This window comes from Capricornis sumatraensis, chromosome 15, assembly GCF_032405125.1.
Source record: "Capricornis sumatraensis isolate serow.1 chromosome 15, serow.2, whole genome shotgun sequence".
Lineage (NCBI taxonomy): Eukaryota > Metazoa > Chordata > Mammalia > Artiodactyla > Bovidae > Capricornis > Capricornis sumatraensis.
Genome location: NC_091083.1, coordinates 14,520,092 through 14,542,872, shown reverse-complemented (window position 1 = coordinate 14,542,872; position 22,781 = coordinate 14,520,092). Strand labels below are relative to the sequence as shown.

The following is a 22,781-nucleotide window of genomic DNA, read 5'->3' as shown; positions in this document are numbered from 1 at the left end:
TCCAGTGCCCCAAACTTTAATGGTTCCTACCTCCCTTGTGTAAAGCTCAGTGAACTGTCACCTAGACGTTCCTGTGCTTGGTGAGCTCTTCTGATGTCTACCCCCAGTCTCGAGCATGTGGATGGCCTGGCAGATGGGCACAAAGATGAAGCTAGGCACTCAGAGCTGGCCTGGCTGTTCGGGCAAACACAACTTGACCTTGATTCACTCACAAAGTGAAGAATCTTATCTCAGACCTTGTCCACATCCTTTGGAAGCCCCTTCCCTTTCCCTGTCTGTCACGTCACTCACGCAGGCCACAGGGGCCGTATGAGTGCTCTTTTGTTTTCAGCAACATCAGAAAAGAATAATAAAAATAAATCACCTAGTCCACAACTGTTTTCACCCATCCACCTTTCCTCCAGGCAAAGGAGTTCTCAGTGCACCCTCTCAGATGCTCTTCCTGGGAACAAAGTGTTCCAGAAGCAGGTTTAGCGGTGCCTAAGGACCCCGCTGGTCGGCCCCTGGGGGAGGTGGACCCCTGGGGAGGGGGCATCCACTGCTGGATGCTGAACTCGGCTGCAGCCCCCAGCAGCTTCGAGACACTTGTGAGAAATCGTCCCAGCATTCACACTCACCCTATCATTTCAACAAGCCTCCCGCAGGCCACATGTCTGCATGTCAAAGTGTGAGAGGCTCTGCAGGCCACATGTCTGCATGTCAAAGTGTGAGAGGCTCTGCTGTGCACAAGTGAAGCAGAGTCCTTCTGGCTCTAGAGAATCAGACTTCCCGCTCAAAGGACCGACTTCCCTCCAGGTGCTGGTATTTCTGGGTAACTCGAGGGACACAAAAACACCTCAGCCCAAAACTCATCTTAGTTCTTTGCGGTTGCCATTGTTTAGTCGCTAAATCGTGTCCGGCTCTTGGTGACCCCAAGGACTACAGCCCCCCAGGCTCCTCTGTCCATGGGATTCCCCAGGCAAGAATACTGGAGTGGGCTGCCGTTTCCTTCTCCAGGGGATCTTCCTGACCCAGGGATTGAACCCGGGTCTCTTGCATTGGCACTTTACTACCAAGCCACTGGGGAAGCCCAGATCATAGTTCTATTCTCTTCTAAAAACAAAACGGCAAAACACGAAGGGTGGCTTTATGTTGGGGGGAGTGGCATTGAAAGCCCATGCAGAGCGAGAGAAAGGGTGTCAGGACCCCACCTCCAATTAGGAAGCCCGGGTCTGCATCTCTTGTCACTTCTACCAGGTGGCCGGTCACTTAGAGGAAGGGAAGTGACTGCCCTGCATCACCAAGTTTCTCACCTTTTATTGGAAACCCAACCAGCGGGAGCTGTCCTCTGGAAACAGCAGCAGATGGTTGATGGTCTGGTCTAACGTCCAGAAGGAGAGATCAGGACCTCCCTGGTGGCCCAGTGGAAAAGAATCTGCCTGCCAACACAAGGGACACCGGTTCAACCCCTGGTCCAGAAAGATCCCACCTGCTGCAGGGCAACCAAGCCTGTTCGCCACAACTACGGAGCGCCTGCTCTAGAGCGGGTGAGCCACAGCTACCGAAGCCTGTGTGCCTAGAGCCCGCGCTCTGCATTAGGCAACGCCACAGTGAGCAGCCTGGGCACCCCAACTTGCCACACCTAGAGAAAAGTCCACACAAAGCAATGAAGACCCAGCACGGCCAAAGATAAATCCATAAATCTCTAAAAAATGAAAAGAAACGAGAAGAAGAGGCAAGAAAGGAGAGAGCAGACGCCTGGGAGACAGAATAGCTGGTCTGAATCCCTGGACAGCCAGTGGGTGCCTCAGCTCTCTCTCCCCCTGCATGGGCGTGGTGAGATGGAGGAGGTGAGGCTCCAGCGATCCACTGGAGAGAAAGCAAAACAACGGAGATGAAAAGCAGTGAGTGTCCCAGGGGCCCCCGCCCTCGTCCACCTTCCTCCCAGACCTGCGTGGTGACACAGCCCAGAGCAAGGCAGCTCTCAGTGACTGGTGCCAATGTCAGCTGGAGATGTTGAAAGTGCACGGATTCCAGCACTTTAGTTGAACAGGGAATTCCCGGAGGCAACAAACCTACAAATATCCCAAGAGGAGCTGCCCCTGGGCCAGTGTGGATGGAGGTGGGGTGGGTGCAGGGCAGAGGGACACGTGTGCGGGGTCCCTCCTGCGTCTTTCCAGTTACCTGTCTTAGCTAAAATCTGAAATGAGACAGGAAACACTTTCAACATCAGAAGAGCTCAATTTTTACTCTCCAAGTGAGAGTGGAAGCTCTTGGGGTTTGCAGGATTAGTGATAATCACTGGCTCTCTTTCTGCCTCTGCACACACTAAAGGTCAGTGTTCCTCTGAGCCCCTGGTAGGACCCCGCCTGGACCCCTGGTCCAAGCTCTGAGCATTCACCCCAAGTCCCAGCACCAGACTAGGAATGTACACAGTTCTCCTCCACTCCAGAAGCAGCACACACTTTCAATCCTCTCTGAAGAGAAAATAACATTCAATTTAGAAATGTATTGATGCTTTAAAACGACAGAGAGAAAAGCAGTTCCCTTCCCACTTGCAAAAACTTTTTCTGTGTTTGCCCCCTGAGTTGGGGAAATGGGCAGAGTAGAAAGCAGAGAAAGACTTCTGTTAGAAAGGCAGAACCTCCGGTGGAAACAGGAAATATATTTGGAAATGTGGGTGCAAGAGTAAAGACGGAAAAAGCCCCTTTGCTGAACTCAGAGAATTTTAGAGTAAAACTAGGGAATGAGGGCAGCTGCCATGCTGTGTGAGAAGAAAATTTGTAAGGATAATATGAGGAATGGGGATGTAAAGACATTTTGCTGAGTCACATAGACAGAATTGTCCTTCGATGCTCCTCTGCTTCCCTGGTGGCTCAGATGATAAAGAATCCGCCTGCAATGCAGGAGACCTGGGTTTGATCCCTGGGTCAGGAAGATCTCCTGGAGAAGAAAATAGCTACGCACTCCAGTACACTTGCCTGGAGAATTCCATGGACAGAGGAGCCTGGCGGGTTACTGTCCATGGGTTCACAAAGAGTCGGAGATGACTGAGCAACTTTCACTCACTCACTCCTCTGCCAGATTTCAAGAGAGAAGAGGAATTTTCCATTCTTTTTTTTTTTTTTTAAAGATGTTGTACTGCTGTTTCTTTTATGACCAGTCTGAGAAGGACTTTTTAAAAATCCCAGATTTAATTCTATTAAAAAGAACACCCCACCCTCTGTCTGCCTTTGCTGAACACCCTCCCACTCCATCTTCTTTAGATGACATCATGATCAGTCTTTGCATGGTTTCTGGGCAAAGGGTTATCGTCAAGTTCTTTACTAGTTCTTAGGTATAGATCAGGGAAGTTCCATTGCCTCCAGATTTCAGGAAAGATGCTTTGATAAAAAGCAAGTCTGTGGGAGTAAGAAGTTCTGGAACTCTCCCTTGTCCCCACATGACCTCCTCGATGCTCAGGCTAATTTATGATGATCCCGGAAAGTTCCATGGCCTAATTAAAAAAAGCATATCACCATGTAAATAGTTTTTAAGGACACCAAGTTGTCCCAAGGGCAATTGGCCTGGTTCTTTTCCAATTTCTGTGTTTGGAAACTTTCTTGGTTTGTGATTGAGTTGTCGGATTCTGAATGCATCTGAGGTCAATCCTTGATTCTTTGTGCTAGCGGATAATCGTGAGAGTTGCTCGGTATACTCCTTACTGATTTTTTGGAAGTAAAATTACTTGCAGTGAAATGCACAGATCTGAAGTGTACGATTTTGATGAGTTTTGGCCATTAACCAAAAATGTCAGAAATGGAGACCTGATTGAAATAAAAAGGTGTTTATTTGGGGTTTGGTAGGAATACCCCAGGGAAGCCCTTGACCAAGGGGGAAAGGGCAAGGGTGGTGAGAATTGGGAGATTGGAAATGACACTGTTGATACTCTGTATAAGATAGATAACTAATGAGAACCTACTGTACAGGGAGCTCTACTCCAAACTCTGTGGTGACCTAAATGGGAAGGAAGTCCAAAAAATAGGGGATCTATGTATATCTACGCCTGATTCATATGTTGTACAATAGAAACTAACACAGTATTGTAGTGCAATTAGACGCCAATAAAAATTAAGAAAAGAAGCCCGTGAATTGTCTCCCCACTCCACTCCCAACAATAAAACAAGAGAGGCTTATAAAGGGAAAACCCACAAGGTTTACAGTTAGTGACTTGACTTGTTTACCAAGAATTATAGCTGGAGCTGGCAAGCATAAGGGTGCTTGTTAAGTACCAATCGGTTGACATCTGAAAAGGCTGCGTGCACAGTTTCAAGGGGGGGACCTTGAGGCCATCAGTTTGCAGCTGCTGGCAGATACTGCTTTGAAAACGGTTGGTGGTGTCCTTAAGTTTGGTGCAATTCAGAGAAAATTCAAGTTCTTGGTGCAGGGAGGTGTCTGAGAGCAGGTCTTCCATGCTGCTGACTCCACTTTTGTCTGCCTGAACTGGGAGGAGTCCATCACAATTTCAATTTGTCATCAGGACGAAGATGTACACCCAAGGACCCATCATTTCCATCACCCCACCGACTCCTTGCAGTCAATCCCGCCCACCACAACCCTGGTTTAATTTTTTTCTGTACACTAGTTTGTCTTTTCTTAAACTTTATATAAGTGGAATCAACGTGCGTGTGTGTGTTTTATCTTCTTTTGTTCAATATAATGTTTTTGAGATTTCTTAAAGCTACTACAAAGGTTTAAGTGTTTTCATAGACACAAGATTCCACTCCTCCTGGATAAATACCCAGGAGTGGGATGGTTAGATCGTAGGGCAGCTATATATCTAACTTCATGTTTAAAAACTTTGAATTTTGCAAAGTAACAGTGTTATTTTCACTCCCACCAGTAATGTCAGCAAGTTGCAGTCACTCCCTGCCAACATTTGGTATTATCAGTCTAGTATCTATTTTACCCATTCTAATGGACTCTTTTACCAGTGGCTTCTGATTTGCTTTTCCATGATGTCTAATGTGGTCTTGAGCAGCTTTTCAAGTGATTACTGATAATCAGATATCTTCTTTGGAGAAGCAACTTGAACAGTCTTTGCCCACTTACTTATTGCATCCATCATTATGGTATCATACAGAGTAATTTCGCTAAAAATCACTCCCTAAAAACCCTCTGTGCTCTACATATTCATCTCTCCAGCCTCCCTGCTGCTGCTAAGTCGCTTCAGTCGTGTCCGACTCTGTGCGACCCCATAGACGGCAGCCCACCAGGCTCCCCCATCCCTGGGATTCTCCAGGCAAGAACACTGGAGTGGGCTGCCATTTCCTTCTCAGGTGCAGGAAAGTGAAAAGTTAAAGTGAAGTCGCTCAGTCGTGTCTGACTCTTAGCGACCCCATGGACTGCAGCCTATCAGGCTTCTCCGTCCACGGGATTTTCCCGGCAAGAGTACTGGAGTGGGTTGCCACTGCCTTCTCCGTAACCCTTGGCAACCATTGATTTTTTTTTTTTAATGCCTTCATAGCTTTTCCTTTTCTAGAATGCCTTATAGTTAGAATCATACAATGTGTGGTCTTTAAGATTTTCTTCTTTCACTTAGTAATATTCATTAATTTCCTCTATGTCTTCTTCTGGCTTGATAGCTCATTTCTTTTTAGCTCTGAATAACATTCCACTGTCTGAGTTTACCACGGTTTATTTGTCCACTCATTTACTGAGGGACATCTAAGATTGCTTTTTCTGGACAGAGAAAAAAGGAGCTTAACTAGCATCTATTCTATGACTATTATGTGCTAGGTGCTCTACAAGTTACCTTGATATGTTATTTCACATAATATTTAAAACAAATCAGTTAAATAATAATTATTATACAAATGTTACAGAAAAGGAAGCTGCGTCTTAGATAAGTAACTACAATAAAACTGTGTGGCTAGTAAGGTGGTGGAGCTACAATTTAGAGACCCAGCTTCCTTCCCTTTCCACCACACTACATTTCTTGCCTTATTATGATTATTACAATTACCAGAATTTAATTATGTGACGGGCTTCCCAGGTGGCGCTAATGGTAAAGAACCCGCCTGCCAAAGCAGGAGATGATAGGAGACGCGGGTGCGATCCCTGGGTCGGGAAGATCCCCTGGAGGAGGGCATGGCAACCCACTCCAGTATTCTTGCCTGGAGAATTCCATGGACAGAGGAGCCTGGTGGGCTACGGTCCATGGGGTTGCAAAGAGTCAGAGATGACTGAAGTGACTCAGCATGCACGTTACGTCTCAGGTTCCTCTGCAACTGCTGGCCCACTCGGCCATTCAAGTTGCTGTTGTTCAGTCCCTTCTGGGTTAGAGGTGGGGCAAGCTGTTCACATTCTCCTCATCCTCTTGGGGGTGTCAGGAGGGTCCTGCATCCTGGATGGGGATAGGGGGTGGTCTCCAGGTCGGTGAGTGGCTGGGCAGAGCGTGAGGGCTCAGAGAAGCTCCACCCCACACTGAGTGACTGACTCACAACTGGCAGACGGGCCTCTGCGGCCGCGGGTGCAGCCTCCTGCCTAGAGCCGATGCCCTTCCCCTGGGTGGCGAGGCCAGCTGCGGGCAGCCCTGACCGCCTCACTTTCTCCCATTTCCTGTGCCGTCCTGTCCACCTCCTCCACACAGCCTATGACTTTTTCCTGAAAAATCTCATCTCTTGAAGCAGGGCAACGTGTCTAGAGAGACACACAGTGGAATCCCTGTTCTGATGAGACCAGCACGTTTCCCTCCCCATGATAGCTGGGTGTTCGGCCACTCCTTCAGGTGTCTTTAGTGGGAAACCAGTGATGGTTTTTTGGGCCACGGGAGGGTCAGGTTTTGTGGTGTGAGAAGAAATCTGGTAAACTCAGAGGTGAGCAGATGGGTGAGAAACACATTTCCTACTCACCACACACTGAGTGAACACTTAACAGATATTTCTCCTCCAAGAAACGATTTCTCAACAGATACATTTCATCCCTCAGTTAAATCCGTGTGGCTTTCCCCGCTGCCCGACTTTCCTCATGTTAGTGAAGTGAAAGTCACTCAGTTGTGTCCAACTCTTTGTGACCCCATGGACTATACCTTGGAATTCTCCAGGCCAGACTGCTGGAGTGTGGGTAGCCTTTCCCTTCTCCAGGGGATCTTCCCAACCCTGAGACTGAACCCAGGTCTCTCTCATTGCAGGCGGATTCTTTACCAGCTGAGCCACCAGGGAGGCCCTTCCTCACGTTCCTTGTAAACTATGCTTGCTTGGCGGGAGTCGTCAGAATAAAACCCCAGCTGTTTCTATTCATTTAGTTTGAAAGACACTGTAGCTTGGAGAAGAACTTGGCTGAAGTTAAATTTTGAACCATCTCTGATCTAAAGATTTCTACAGAACCTTCAACAGCCTGAGTTTCTTTCCAGGAAAAAGGGGGGTACACGCCAACCCCTTAAATCAAGGGAAGAAAAGTGGGATTCGATTGTTTTGATGGTTGACTGTGCCCGTGTTTGGAAGCTCCTGGATTACTAAAGTGCCTTTTTGTCTTGGCAGAGGCTTGTCATGATGACCCTCCGAGACTCAGAAACGCCATGTTCAAGGCCCTCAGGTACGAGGTGGGCACCATGATAAACTGCGACTGCAAGGCAGGCTTCCGCAGGGTGTCGGCCGTCATGCGCTGCGTGGGGGACTCCAGCCACTCTGCCTGGAGCAACAGATGCTTCTGCAACAGCACCTGTAAGAGTTTCCACTGGTAACCCGGAGGGAAGGAGAAAAACTGTAGCAATGAAGGAGGCAGGGCTGCAACTTTCCTTGGAGGCTGGTGTGTTGGGTGGGGGGGTGTGGGAGGGGAGTAGAATTCCTTTACAATGTTGTTAGTTTCTGCTGGATAAGGAAGTGAATCAGCTACAAGTATACATATGTCCCCTCCCTCCTGAGCCTCCCTCCACCCCGATCCTGCCCCTCCAGGTCACCAAAGGGCACTGAGCTGAGCTCCGTGTGCTGTACAGCAGCTCCCCACTAGCTGTTTCACACACAGTCGTGTATATATGTAACTGCTACTGTCTCAGTTCGTCCCACCCTCCCCTTCCCCTGCTGCGTCCACAGGCCCGTTCTCTGCATCTGTGTCTCTATTCCTGCCCTGCAGATAGGTTCGTCTGTACCGCTTTTCCATGACTCAGAAAGACACATGCCCCTCAGTGTTTACAGCAGCACTATTTACAATAGCCAGGACATGGAAGCAACCTAAACGTCCGTTCACAGAGGAATGGATAAAGAAGATGTGCTACATATATACAAGGGAATATTACTCAGCCGTAAAAAGGGATGACATTGGGTCACTTGTAGAGATTTGGGTGGACCTAGAGTCTGCCACACCAAGCCCTCAAGGAAACCACACTTTAAGAGGGCGTGGGGGGGGCAGACATTACACTAATAATTACTAAACAACTGAAAATAAATGTAGATCATAGTGATGTGAACGTAGCGCATGCAACTGAGCTGTTCTCCACAGCAGCTGCCATTCTTCAGTTCAGTTCAGTCGCTCAGTCGTGGCCAACTCTTTGCAGCTCCACGGTCTGCAGCCTCCAGGCTTCCCTGTCCTTTCCCAGCTCCCAGAGCCTACTCAAATTCATGTCCATCAAGTTAGTGGTGCCAGCCAACCATTTCATCCTCTGTCGTCCCCTTCTCGTCCTGCCTTCAATCTTTCCCAGCATCAGGGTGTTTTTTTTTTTAAGAGTCAGCTCTTTACATCAGGTGGCCAAAGTATTGAAGTTTCAGCTTTAGCAGCAGTCTTTCCAATGAACACCCAGGACTGATTTTCTTGAAGGTTGACTGGTTGGATCTGCTTGCAGTCCAAGGGACTCTCAAGAGTCTTCTCCAACACCACAGTTCAAAAGCATCAATTTTTCGGTGCCCAGCTTTCTTCACAGTCCAACTCTCACATCCATACATGACTCCTGGAAAAACCATAGTCTTGACTAGACAGACCTTTGTTAGTAAAATAATGTCTCTGCTTTTTAATATGCTGTCTAGGTTGGTCATAGCTTTTCTTCCAAAGAGCAAGCGTCTTTTAATTTCATGGCTGCAGTCACCATCTGCAGTGATTTTGGAGCCCCAAAAAATAAAGTCTGACACTGTTTCCACTGTTTCCCCATCTATTTCCCATGAAGTGATGGGACCAGATGCCATGATCTTCATTTTCTGAATGTTGAACTTTAAGCCATTTTTTTCACTGTCCTCTTTCATTTTCATCACTAGGCTCTTTAGTTCTTCACTTTCTGCCATAAGGGTGGTGTCATCTGCATATCTGAGGTTATTGATATTTCTCCCGGCAATCTTGATTCCAGCTTGTGCTTCATGCAGCCCAGCATTTCTCATGATGTACTCTGCATATAAGTTAAATAAGCAGGGTGACGATATACAGTCTTGACGTATTCCTTTCCCAGTTTGGAACCAGTCCATTGTTCCATGTCCAGTTCTAACTGTTGCTTCTTGACCTGCATACAGATTTCTCAGAAGGCAGGTAAGGTGGTCTGGTATTCCCATCTCTTTAAGAATTGTCCAGTTTGTTGTAATCCACACAGTCAAAGATTTTAGTGTAGTCAATAAAGCAGAAGTAGATGTTTGTCTGGAATTCTCTTGCTTTTTCTATGTTCCAACAATCATAGGATGTTGGTAATTTGATCTCTGGTTCCTCTGCCTTTTCTAAATCCAGCTTGAACATCTGGAAGTTCTTGGTTCATGCACTGTTGAAGCCTAGCTTGGAGAATTTTGAGCATTAGTTTGCTAATGTGTGAAATGAATGCAATTGTGTGGTAGTTTAAACATTCTTTGGCATTGCTTTTCTTTGGGATTGGAATGAAAGCTGACCTTTTCCAGTCCTGTGGCCACTGCTGAGTTTTCCAAATTTGCTAGCATATTGAGTGCAGCACTTTAGCAGCAGCATCTTTTAGGATTTGAAGTAGTTCAGCTGGAATTCCATCACCTCCACTAGCTTTGTTCGTAGTGATGCTTCCTAAGGCCCACTTGACTTCACATTCGAGGATGTCTATTCTAGTTGAGTGATCACATCATCGTGGTTGTCTGGGTCATGAAGATCTTTTCTGTACCATTCTTCTGTGTATTCTTGCCACCTCTTCTTAATGTCTTCTGCTTCTGTTAAGTCCATACCATTTCTGTCCTTTATTGTGCTCATCTTTGCATGAAAAGTTCCCTTGGTTTCTCTAATTTTCTTGAAGAGATCTCTAGCCATGTCCATTCTATGGTTTTCCTCTATTTTTTCGCATTAATCACGTAGGCAGGCTTTCTTATCTCTCCCTGCTATTCTTTGGAACTATGCATTCAAATGGGTATATCTTTCCTTTTCTCCCTTCCTTTCACTTCTCTTCTCAGCTATTTGTAAAGCCTCCTCAGACAACCATTTTGCCTTTTTGCGTTTCTTCTTCTTGGGGATGGTTATGATAACTGCCCCCTGTACAGTGTCACAAACGTCCTTCCATAGTTGGCTCTCTGCCTATGAGATTTAATCCCTTGAATCTATTTCTCACTTCCACTGTATAATCATAGAAAGTGAAAGTGAAGTCTCTCAGTCCTGTTCGACTCTTTGCAACCCCATGGACTGTAGCCTACCACAGTCCTGCGTCCATGGCATTTTCCAGGCAAGAGTACTGGAGTGGGTTGCCATTTCCTTCTCCAGAGGATCTTCACGACCCAGGGATTGAACCTGGGTTTCCCACATTGTAGGCAGACGCTTTACCATCTGAGCCACCAGGGAAGTGGGATTTGATTTATGGCATACTTGAGTGGTCTAGTGGTTTTCCTAGTTTCTTCAATTTAAGTCTCAGTTTTGCAATAAGGAGTTCATGATCTGAGCCACAATCAGCTCCTGGTCTTGTTTTTGCTGACAGAATAGAGCTTCTCCATCATCACGTGCAAAGAATAAAATCAATCTGATTTTGGTATTGACCATCTGGTGATGTCCACGTGTAGAGTCGTCTCTTGTGTTGTTGGAAGAGGGTGTTTACTATGACCCGTGTGTTCTCTTGGCACAACTCTGTTCACCTTTGCCCTGCTTCATTTTGTACTCCAAGGCCACACTTGCCAAACTGTTACTCCAGGTATCTCTTGACTTCCTACTTTTGCACTCCAGTCCCCTATGATGAAAAGGGACATCTTTTTATGGTGTTAGTTCTAGAAGGTCTTGTAGGTCATCATAGAACCATTCAATTTCAGCTTCTTCAGCATTAGTGGTTAGGGCGTAGACTTGGATTACCGTGATATTGAATGGTTTGCCTTGGAAGCAGAGACCATTCTGTCTTTTCTGAGACTGCACATATTGCCATTCTTTAGGATGCCCTCTGACTCTTAAACGACCTGCCTTCGGGAGGCAGGAGTGGCTGAGATTGCTCCTCTGCCTGCCACACTCACCTCCATGCACGGCATTGACAGGCTGATGGCCAGAATGGGGTCCCTTTTGGGGAGACACACAGGCACAAACCATTCAGCCAGAAAAGCTTGGGTCCTTCGGAAACACACTGTAGGCTGCTATTGTCACGTACAGGAAGCCTGCCTGGCGGGCTGGTGCTCTGCTGCCTGTGAACAGGCCCTCTGAGAGCCCCCTGAGGACAGGGTGTGTGGGGCTCATTTTTATAACCTCAGCATCCCCCAATACTGCCTGGCATGTCACAGGCCCTAGAAAGATGTTCTTTCTGAGGGTTTTCTCTTTTAAACACCTGAGAAGTTATATTCTTCATTCCCTCCACACTCCCTAGCCCCTGCTAAGAACCCAGTAAAACAAGTTACTCCTGGATCCAAAGAACAGAGGGAGAGAAAACCCACAGATGCACAGAGCCAAACGCAGCCTCCGGAGCAAGCTGACCTTCCAGGTAGGAGCGGACCTGCTCTCTCACAGACACGCTCAGTGCGCCCCTGAGGAGGAGAGTCTGGCCTGTGGTCCTCTCTCCCGAGGACACCCTGGGGACCGGTACCGCGGTGCGGTGGTGGCAGGCTGTCGGCTCAGCATCTCGAGCCCCTCCTACAGCAGCCAGCCTGGGCTCTGTGCATCCTCCAGGCTTGGGAACTGGCCCAAGAGGGCTCAATTCAGTTCAACTCAACTCACTTCCATTCAAATAGCATTTGGGGGCCAACTGCCCCAAGCACAGTGGCCAGAAAATAGCAATCTGAGTCGCCAGTACTTCTTGGCCTCAAAAGATGCCCTGTGTTTCCCTTAAGGAAGAGACACTGAACTGTGAGCCAAGTAATTGACTTCCAGACATCTCTATTTCCAACAGGACAGGGTTCGGAGGCGGGTGGGGCCACACTGGCTTCTGGAAGCTGCGGACAGAACTTGAGCTAATGGGCTGTGGACAAGCCAGTGCTGTGTCACCCAGCTGCTGCCCCGACTTCCCAAAATTAATACGGTGGAAGTCAGCCTTGACATCAGGAAGAAAGGAGCCCGTTAGGGAAACCTGAGCTTTGGGGGGCCCAGCTGACCTTTCAATACCCCGTGCCCCTACGCTGATTGTACAACCTTACAAAGAACTTTTACGAGTTGGCGTATAATCTCATTCCAACCTCAGAACCCAGTGAGTCAGGAGGCAGGAAATAGTCCTTCAATTTACTGATGGAACTGAGATGCGGAGACAAGTAAAGACATGGCACAACTCACAAAAAGGGACTGAAATAAGGCCTCGGGTCTCCTGAACTAGACCAGGGGTCTTGGTACGATCATTTAAGCTACTTTGAATTCATTTTCAGCTTTTATTAATTAACAAAAAATAAAAAGACAACGACTAATCTGGGGAACCTGCTGCAATATGCTGTTTCCTCTCCTTGTCACTGCGACTTTGTTCTGGAGTGAGGATTCAGAACACATTAGTTGCTTTCCTCTCCTTCTCGCCTCCCATATTGCACAAGTACTGAAAGTTTTCTCAAGAGGTCAGTGTTTACTCTCCTTACTCAAGAGATAACCAGCTGCCTCTGGCTAAGGGATGCAGACTGTCTTAATTTGGAGGTTTTCACTCGAAAGAAGCAAAACTAACTCCAACAGGTCTGGACGGTTATGAATTTTACTGACTGGAAAGGCAATTTGATTCGAGACTTGAACACACGTTCAAGGATGGACTGCAAGATGCTGTGCTGAGCAGACCCCTCAGGATGGGACCGCTAGGCCTCCTGCTGCAAAGGGTCATGAGGGCAGTGGAGGGGTTATGTTGGATCCTTGGGGTTGTGGAAGGTCAGAGCATACACACAGCTTCACAGTTCTGGGCTTAGAAGGATCTGTGGTTCCATGTGTCCAGATCTGGGGGGCAAGGGATTAAATCAGGACAGGACATGATCTGTGGGGTTAAAGGTCAGCCAGGCTTTGGTTTTAGTTGGATGAGGGGAAAGTTACTGGACATGGGAATTTTCAGAGGCCTTAAAAGGGCAAGCTTCAGGCATGGCTTGGTCAGGGACCAATTTCTCTAGGATCGTCTTGGTGCTTCGCTCCTCCCAGCTTTGGATTTGTCCCAGGTACTTCTCCATGGCTCCGAGACAACCACTTGAGGATGTGCTTCCTCACTTAGCAGTCGAGATCTAGGTGGTCTCCACATCTCCTCGGCCCAGACTGGCTGGAGCCTGCCCTTAATCCTTAGCCTGCCCACTTAGCAAATCTCTCCCTGTCAGCAGAAGCTCATTTCTCTGCGACCCCAGAGCGAGCACCTGTGTCTCGAGTGTCATGCTCCCCACGTTCTCCCTGCAGAGGCTCCCCCCCTTGATCCACTGTCTGCTCACTGCAGGGGAAGGGACTGGGTCTTCATGCCTTTCACAAAGTGCCTAGCGAAGGCCCTAACAAATAGATGTTACCAACACTTATTGGAAGAAAGCGGGGGAGGGGTGGAGGAGGGGGCCAAAGAAAAGAAGGACTGTGGTCTGGTCTCTAGGAAGAGACAGCCTGGCCTCACAGCATCTCCTCAACTTGCCTCTGGAATTCCCTTCCCCTTGTCCAGGTCACTGCGAGGAACCACCGCCGTGGGCACATGAACTTGAACCTTTGAAGAGAGTCTATCATTTCACGCTGGGGCAGACGGTTCACTACCAGTGTGCCCAGGGATTCAGGGCCCTACACACCGGTCCTGCTGAAAGCACCTGCACGATGATCCACGGGGAGATGAGGTGGACCAGGCCCAGGCTCAAGTGCATAAGTGAAGGGGCGAACAGTCAGGCTCCAGGTACAGAGGTGCCCCAGCCCAGGGCCCACCGCCTGGCGGCTTCCCTGAGGCAGGCCCGGCTGGGCTCCCTGACACACCCGCCACGTGGTCCTGGGCGAGCTCCTTCCTCTCCTGGGGCCTTGGTTTGTTCTCACTCTAGAAAACAGATGAGATGAACTGGAAGGTCTCCACACCCTGGGGTCCCCCATTTCTGGATGGGGATAAAGAGCAGGATCTGAAAGAGGAAGACAGGTGTCTGCCGGGGGCCCTCCCACCCCTACATGGCGCTGCTCCCGTTTCTAGCTGATCCTGAAATTCCCCCTCTGCCTCTAAGCTACCAAGACCTCCTCATTCCAAAGGGGAAGTCCTCCTGCCCTGCATACGCCTCCAACTTGCTGATGCGTAACTAAATCCATTCTCCTTCTGTACCAGGAGAAAGCCACCCCCCTTCTTATGTGAGTCCCACCTGAGCTTTGCTAAAGTGCAGACGTGCAGGGCAGGGACTTTTCAAGCACAGACACACATGCACACGCTTGTATGCTCGTTCATGCAGACGGACAAGCCACCCACGTTGAATTCTTCTGCTACTGAAATCGTATTACCATATCTACAATCAAAAGGCCCCCCATTGGGCCTTAACTGTCAGTGGTTTCTTTGCTCGCCCCCATTGCCCAGGCCCCACACCTCCCTCTTGGATCTTCTGGGGGCGGTGCTGTGTTTCTTTCCCATAGCCCACCCCCCGTGAGTCACGCTGCCCACCAGGCGTGTCCACGAGCAATGGGGAATCTGTCACAGAGGAAAGCTCTCCTTTTGTGCATTTCTACTTTAATCAGCTTCCCAGGTGGCCCTAGCGGTAAAGAACCCACCTGCCAATGCAGGAGACATAAGAGGTTCAATCCCTGCATTGGGAAGATCCCTGGAGAAGGAAATGGCAGCCCACTCCAGGATTCTTCCCTGGAGAATCACATGGACAGAGGAGCCTGATGGGCTACAGTCCATAGGGTCGCAAAGAGTCCAGCATGACTGAAGCGACTTAGCACGCACACACTTTGCTTAATGGTTGATGGAATTTGTATTAGGGTGACCCAATTCCAAGCTGCAGACAGCAACCAGAGCTGAGTAGGAAGTTTGGGGAGAAAGCTGCGCAGAGCTCCAAGGAGAGCCAGAGTCAGGGTCACAGGTCCCTCCCTCCCGCTCTGCTGGGCTCACTGACCAATTCACCGTGACTCTGATGGGGACCACAGAGCCGAGACACACCTCAGCTACCATGTCTGGGGTCAGCTGAGAAGGCGGAGGGGGTGGGTGGGAGACCCCAGACCCCCACTCCTCACCTCTGCCCCACAAACATCCTTCTCCTCTCCTCCAGATGAAGCAGAGCCTCTGGAGAGCACGGAAGCTCCCCCTGGAAGTGGAACTTTCTTAACAACCAGGACGGCAGGGACCACAGGTACGGCTAGCATTCTTGGAGGATAAAAGCTTGGCTATTAAACTGTGGGGCAGGAGAGGGAAGAGCTGGCTTGGGAGCTGCCCCTGGTGCTAGGGACGGTCCACATCCGCACACGACCTCCCAGGCCTCAGACACGGGCAGTGTCGCCGGTGTCACAGGATAAGCAAGTTGGAGGGCAGCAGCTCGAGGCAGAAGATGTTCAGAAGTCGGGCCAGGGCTCCAGTGGCCTCCGAGGCCCCCACCTCCAGAAGCCTGGACTCTCGCAGCCCCAAGCAGCCCCAGGCAGCCCCACAGCCACCATCCACAAGCTCCTCCCCCTCCCTTGCAGATTCCCAGAAGCCCACAGACGTGGTTGCAACGCTGGATACGTTCATATTTACCACCGAGTACCAGATCGCAGGTGGGTAGTGACCCAGTGGAAGCCTACACATTTGCTTGGTGGGTGGTGAGCTGCTCAGTGAGTTAGTCTAAATGAACTCTTTATACAATGTGTATAAAACTCAAAGACGAATCCATAGCATAACTTGACTCAGAGTCACAGGCACGGCTGTGGTGAGTCAGCAGTGAGGCCCAGCCTCAACCAGCTCCCAGAGGACACACACCCAGCACCTGGATGTGAGTGGAGGGAGGTGACGTGCCCAGTGCAGGAGAGAAAAAAACACGCCAAGACCACTCCAGCTGCCTTCTGGTGGGAGCCAGAAACAGGCTTTGAGGGAAACAAACAAACAAAAAAGCCCAAACACCAAATGGAGCTCTTAGAGTAGAATGCTGGTTACCAGGGCCTGGGGTGAGGCAAAGAGAAGACGGTGACAAAGGGCACGGACTTCGTCAGCAGAGGAGTCTGCCTGGGGACGGTCAGGGTGTGGGGATTACAGCCAAGGATGCTGTATTGCGGACTTGAAAGTTGCTAACAGCAAATCTTCAATGTTCTTGGCACAGAAAAGAAATAGTAATTACAATATATTTTGCAATAAAAGTGCACACCTTAAAATTACAGCCTGTTACGGGTCAATTATATCTTACGGGCGGATGGAGGGAGAAAAACAGGCTTTGAGGCACGATAGACGGCTGGCTGGCTGGATAACCACCAGCTCCAGGGCAAAGGAAAGAGTGTGTGGGAAACAGAGATACTTTCAGGAGACGCCACATGTTTATCACTTACGGTTATACTCATCTTGATATTTCAACATTTCTTTCACCCCCTGCGGGCCTCACTCAAGGTCTTTTTAACTGAGGCTGGGCCTCTGACCCTCTCTGAAGAGGGTGCCTGTCAGCTGCTCCCCGAGAAGGAGGGGAGCTCCCCTGGGAAAGGCGGGGCCCTTCTGGTCCATACCCCAGGTCCTGGTCTTGCAGCCTCCAGGGAGCCTGGGCAGGAGGGGAGCTGCGTTCTGCACCTCCCCGGAAGCACTGAGCCGGTGTGGAGGGCTGGGGGACCGACACGCGGGAAGGGGCTCTCAGCCCCCGGGGCCGCCTCCCTGACCTGCTTCTCTGTCCACAGTGGCCGGCTGTATCCTCCTGCTCTCCAGCGTCCTCCTCCTGAGCTGCCTCACGTGGCAGCGGAGATGGTGAGTAGTTGTGAAACAAAGAACTGCCTGACGCTGTGTGAGTCCCCCAGATGCCCAGAACTGCAGTCTTCCAGGAGACGGGAGCAGACACCGCAGCCTGACCCAGAGAGCTGTTCCAAGCGTTAGTCACTCAGTCGCGTTCCGCTCTTTGCCACCCCATGGACTGTAGCACGCCAGGCGCCTCTGTCCATGGGATTCTCCAGGCAAGAATACTGGAGTGGGTTGCCATTCCCTACTTCAGGGGATCTTTCTGACCCAGGGATCAGACCCCCCGGTCTCCTGCATTTCAGATTCTTTACCGACTAAGCCACTAAAAGCCTTCCTAAAATCCAGTGTCATCTGAGAGCGCCCTCTTGTGGCCAAATGAAATTCTACTTTTTTTTTTTTTTTTTTTTTAAAGCAATTGCTAGCATTCAGAAAAATAAGATCGCGGCAGCCGGTCCCATCACTTCATAGCAAATAGATGGGGAAACAATGCAAACAGTAACAGACTTTATTTTGGGGAGCTCCAAAATCACTGCAGATGGTGACTGCAACCATGAAAGTAAAAGACGCTTGTTCCTTGGAAGGAAAGCTATGACCAAACTAGACAGCACATTAAAAAGCAGAGACATTACTTTGCCAATAAAGGTCTGTCTAGTCAAGGCTGTAGTTTTTCCAGTAGTCATGTATGGATGTGAGAGTTGGACTATAAAGAAAGCTGAGCACGGAAGAATTGATGCTTTTGAACTGTGGTGTTAGACTCTTGAGAGTCCCTTGGACCACAAGGAGATCCAATCAGTCAATCCAAAGGAAATCAGTCCTGAATATTCATTGTGAGGACTGATGCTGAAGCTGAAACTCAAATACCTTGGCCACCTGATGCAAAGAACTGACTCATTTGAAAAGACCCTGATGCTGGGAAAGATTGAAGGTGGGGAGGAGAAGGGGATGACAGAGGATGAGATGGTTGGATGGCATCACTGAGGCAATAGACACGAGTTTGAGTAGGCTCTGAGAGTTGGTGATGGACAGGGAAGCCTGGTGTGGTGCAGTCCTTGGGGTTGCAAAGAATCAGACACAATTGGGCTACTGAACTGAACTAGGAGCTAGTGATGAGATGGAGCTGGCTTACAAAGGCTCCTGAAAGCCAAAAGTTAGGTGTTCTGGAGTTTTGCAATCTGCTTTTAAGTTTAGTCATTATTAAAAACTAAAGTATTAAGCTTACAATTAAATAAGTTAAGCAGTACAAAGACAATATTCAAAATTAATCACTTTCTAATTATTTTATTGCATTTGACTACTTTATTCTCAGGGTTGTTTGCATCTGTGTACCTGTGTTGAGGAAACACTGCCTAGATGATGACTTTACACTGTGCCTCTCTCCCTAGCTCTGTATCAAGGACATACTGACACTGGGTGTTGTGGGGTTTTTACACCATGGAGGTGAGCAGACTGTTTCCGAGAGCTGGTTGTTAAGCATTTGCCTGCATGCCAGTTCCTGCAGCCTCACTCCATGGGAGCTCTTAGCCAAGTAGGAGGTAACCAGATGCTGCTGAGAGCTGTCTGACAGGGTTGTCACTAGCCACATGCAGATACTTCAGCTTAAACTTAAATAAATTAAATATGATTAAAAGTTCGCTCTACACGTGGCAGTAGCCACATTTCAGGTGTTTGATAGCCACATGTGGCCACCTTGTTGGACAACAGAGATACGAAACACTCCCATCTTCGCAGAAAGTTCTTACAGCATAGTGCTGGCTAGAAACTAGCAGTTTTCAATTCAGGAAATCCCCTTGGCCCAGCTAGCTGTGCTATGATTCTTCCTTTTCTGCAGCTATTGTCTTCTGCTCCCCCAAAGTTTTATAGAACAGCTCCTGTGTAGACGTGGGTCAAAGGGCACACACTTGCAGTTAGGAGATGGCCAAGTTCTGGGGAATCTGATGCAGCAGCTTAGGTGACTACAGGCAACAGCAGTGTATCTATACACTTTAGAGTTGCTAAGAGACCAGCTCTTGAATATTCTCACCACCAAAAAAGAAATGACAACCACGCGATGTGATGGAAGTGTTAGCTTAACAGCAAGGTGGTTATTACATCACAACACATAACTGTATCAAACCAACACACTACACCTGAAACTTCCACAGTGTTCATTGCCAAATATCTCTTGATTTTAAAAGGACTCAGAGACTATCTCCTGTGTACCAGGCACTTGGTAGGGGCCTCAGGATGATTAAGAAGGGCCCCTGCTCTCAGGAGCTTATAGACCAGTCAAGGAGAAGGGAAAATAAAAGAGAGAGACTTGAAAGGCAACTTGTGAAAGCCTAAGACTGAGGTGTTACGGAGAATGAAGCGACAAATGACACACGTCCTCCTACATGGGGGCGCCCAACAGGCTTTCGGAGCCGGTGGCGGCAGACAGGTGAAGAACAGCAGGAGCAGCTGCAAGGCAGAGGGACAGGAGGGGAAGGGAAGCGTCCTCAAGGGCAGGAGGCTGTCTGCGAGGGTCTGGCCGTTCTCCGCACTGAGGGGTACAATGCACGGGGCAGTGGTCGCAGTGCCCTGATGTGTGATGGCCAGAGGCCACATCCTGGAAGATCAGGCCAGACTGGGGAACTCAGCCCCATCCTGAGGGCAGCAGCAGCCACAGAAGCTGGCGTATGGCATAAAGGGTAGCATCGGCCTTTGAATGGTCCCGCCACCAGAAAGGCTGGATTGAGGGTGGTAACAGTGGTGGCAGTTTGATATGTTACGCTGGAATAAATCCACCCAGGGGACGAGGAGAGCGTGGACCAGGTCGGGGGCATCAGCTAAACCAGAGGAAAAGAATGGAGAGACGCATAAAGGAGTCAGGTTAGCAGAGTCTGGTGGCTGATTGGAAGTGAGTGTGAAGGAGGAGGGCTGACTCGAGATGATGCAGGTACCCACTCCCCAGGGACGGTCATCACCACCTACAGGCCAAGTTGCAAAGTGAGGATGTGCACCCTGTGAGGAGCAGCCCCTGAGCACAGCCTATCTCTCAGCCCCTCCCCAAGACCCACCAGCTCCCCCACCTGTAACCGGCCAGACCTCAGGCTTACCTTCAGCCCTGCAGGCTGTGCAACGACTGGGTCACGTCCCCGTGAGCTGCCGGGGCTCAGTCAGTCAGCTGGGGCTTCAGTCCCACGGGGCTGCCGGTCTTGACCTCTAGAGGGATCATCAGTGGGATGGTCAGGGATCCTGAGGTGGGACTTAAAGCTAGCGGGTCAGTGGGGCTTTTGTGGGATGCTCAACCCACATCCGTTTAGTGAGATCACATTGGTTTTGGTGCAGCATTCCCCCCATGACTATGCCTTGTATCACCACAGGAAGAAGAACAGAAGGACAATCTAGAAAACCAAGGGCCAGAAGAAGCCAAGAACAGCCCACAGATGTCACGGACCACAGTCAAAATCAAAGAAGCTGAACACTCATCCAAGAGGCATCTCCTGATCCGGTGGGCTCTGGAAAGCTCTGAAGTCACGTAACAGAACACTGGGCAACTGCAGCCCCATCGTGAAGCCAGCTCTGTAGTATCAACCCTTGAGGCTGACCCGTGTCTAGGCAGCAAGTCCAAGGTCGCTGGAGGAACGGGGAGAGGCAACCAGAACTCTTGCTCCTGTTTTCACGTATATGTGATCACTAGACCACAAGTAGCCTGGAGCTCTCTCCACACCATGTAGAGTGTAAAGAAGGGCAGTTTCACGCTAAGAGCATCCCAACTTCCCAGGTTAGAAATCCCAAGGAAAGCCCTAGCACGGATGCAAACAGACACACACGCTCTCTGCCCAGGCGAGTGGACTTTGTCCCTGAATCCACAGAAGTCCTTTCCAAGCCTCTGGTTGACCAGCCCACTCTCCTGCTCATATGCCCCCAAAGGAATCCTTTTGACCCTAGCCCAGTCCTCCAAGTTAGCGCCCTCTACTGAACCTTCCAGTTTGAGTTTCTAAAGAACAGATTCCCTGGGGGAGCAGTCTATGGGTGACCGCCGAAGACAGCAAGCAAACCCATGGAACTGTTGAGCTTCAGAGTTTGAAAGGATTTCACCGGAGTTAATGCCAGGAGAACGGGGAGAAGCTGGGTCCCAGGTAGTGGGTTATCCTTAACATTTAGCTTCAGCTGTTTGTGACTGGCTGTTCTAACAGCTTTTTCTTTGGAATTGCTATAAATTATGCTCTGCGTTCGGCTGCCACAAATTTGATGTTTACAGACAGACACACAGTGTGTAAATGTGTACATTTGCAAAGAGGTGTCATAAAAACACTGATAAGGAGGCAGTACATTCAGTGTTTATGGGAGGAAAGAAAGAAAGAAGGATGGGGCGGGGAGCTCATGTAATTACGGATGAGGTCACATCAGTGACCCTCACACTGTGAGGAAATTAAAATTGCCTGGAGAACTTGGTGAGACCTGGACGCCTGGGCCCATCTCCAAAGTTTCTGAGTCAGCAGGTCTGGGGTGGGAACCGAGAATCCACGTCTAATAGTTTACAGGGGATGCTGACAATGCTGGTCCGGGGACCACATTTTGAGAATCACCGGGTTTAAACCTCTCCATACCTGCCGACCCTCAACCCCCAATGGAAAAGCCAGCCTTGGGGGCTGAGATTTCAGTGCAAGTTCAGACTCTTGCCCAAGATATCAATTCTCAATCAGTTGACAGATGTCCTGGCTGAACAAAATCACATGATGAAGGAGATTAATGAAAAATTTAAATCAGCAGCCAGTTTTCATTTCTGAGAGGGCAGGCAGGAAAGTGTTACCAAAAAATGCACAGGTATCAGCAGGTCTATATATATCCAGGTTAAAAAGTGGTTTTCTGTCCTTTCTGTGACCAACCAAGTACAATCAGACTCCATCGTCAGCATTCCCTGACATGTATGTTTTCTGGGAAAGTAAGGTTAGGATCTGGAATTTCAGACCAGGGAAAAAAAAAAGTTTTTAACCTTATTTATCTGACTTGAGTAAAACTGGATTATCATTATTCACGGTGGGGGGGTGGGGAGTCTGTGAGATCAAAATATTTTCATAATACAAGTGACCCTTGAAGAACATGGGTTTGAACCACGTGGGTCCGCTTACATGTGGATTTTGGTCAACAGTAAATCCTGCAGTGCTATTCAATCCGAGGTTGGTTGAATCTGTAGATGCAGAACCAGGGATGTGTAGAAACCATGGGTATGAGGAACCAACTATAACTTGTGGGTTTTTTTACTGCACAGAGTGGGTCATTGCTCCCAACTCCCAGGTTGTCCAAGGGTCAACTGTGAGTAAGATGTGACTTGCCTTTTCCTCTCTCACTCCCTTACAAGCGCGTGGTGGGGTTTTCCAGAAGCTACCTGATATATGATGATGTCATCACTCTGGTGTTAACAGAAAATGAGTTTATTGCTCAAGGGCCCCCCACTCCAGTCCTCTTGCCTGGAAAATCCCACGGGCGGAGGAGCCTGGTGGGCTGCAGTCCATGGGGTCGCTAAGAGTCAGACACGACTGAGCGACTGCACTTTCACTTTTCACTTTTCATGCATTGGAGAAGGCAATGGCAACCCACTCCAGTGTTCTTGCCTGGAGAATCCCAGGGACGGAGGAGCCTGGTGGGCTGCCGTCTATGGGATCGCACAGAGTTGGGCACGACT

The 22,781-nt window shown here is 49.1% G+C and overlaps 1 protein-coding gene across 1 annotated transcript in view; it reads left to right on the top strand.

The window, feature by feature from the left end:
- The window catches only part of IL2RA (interleukin 2 receptor subunit alpha), a 41,833-nt gene extending 21,238 nt beyond the window's left edge, over positions 1-20,595 (top strand). Inside the window, exons 2-8 of the mRNA XM_068987736.1 lie at positions 7,500-7,682; positions 11,717-11,830; positions 13,934-14,155; positions 15,501-15,581; positions 15,910-15,981; positions 17,080-17,146; positions 20,476-20,595. Coding sequence (XP_068843837.1) covers positions 7,500-7,682; positions 11,717-11,830; positions 13,934-14,155; positions 15,501-15,581; positions 15,910-15,981; positions 17,080-17,146; positions 20,476-20,500 — 764 coding nt within the window. The 3' untranslated portion in view covers positions 20,501-20,595. The remainder of the gene's footprint in view (positions 1-7,499; positions 7,683-11,716; positions 11,831-13,933; positions 14,156-15,500; positions 15,582-15,909; positions 15,982-17,079; positions 17,147-20,475) is intronic.
- The last annotated feature ends 2,186 nt before the right edge of the window (positions 20,596-22,781 follow it).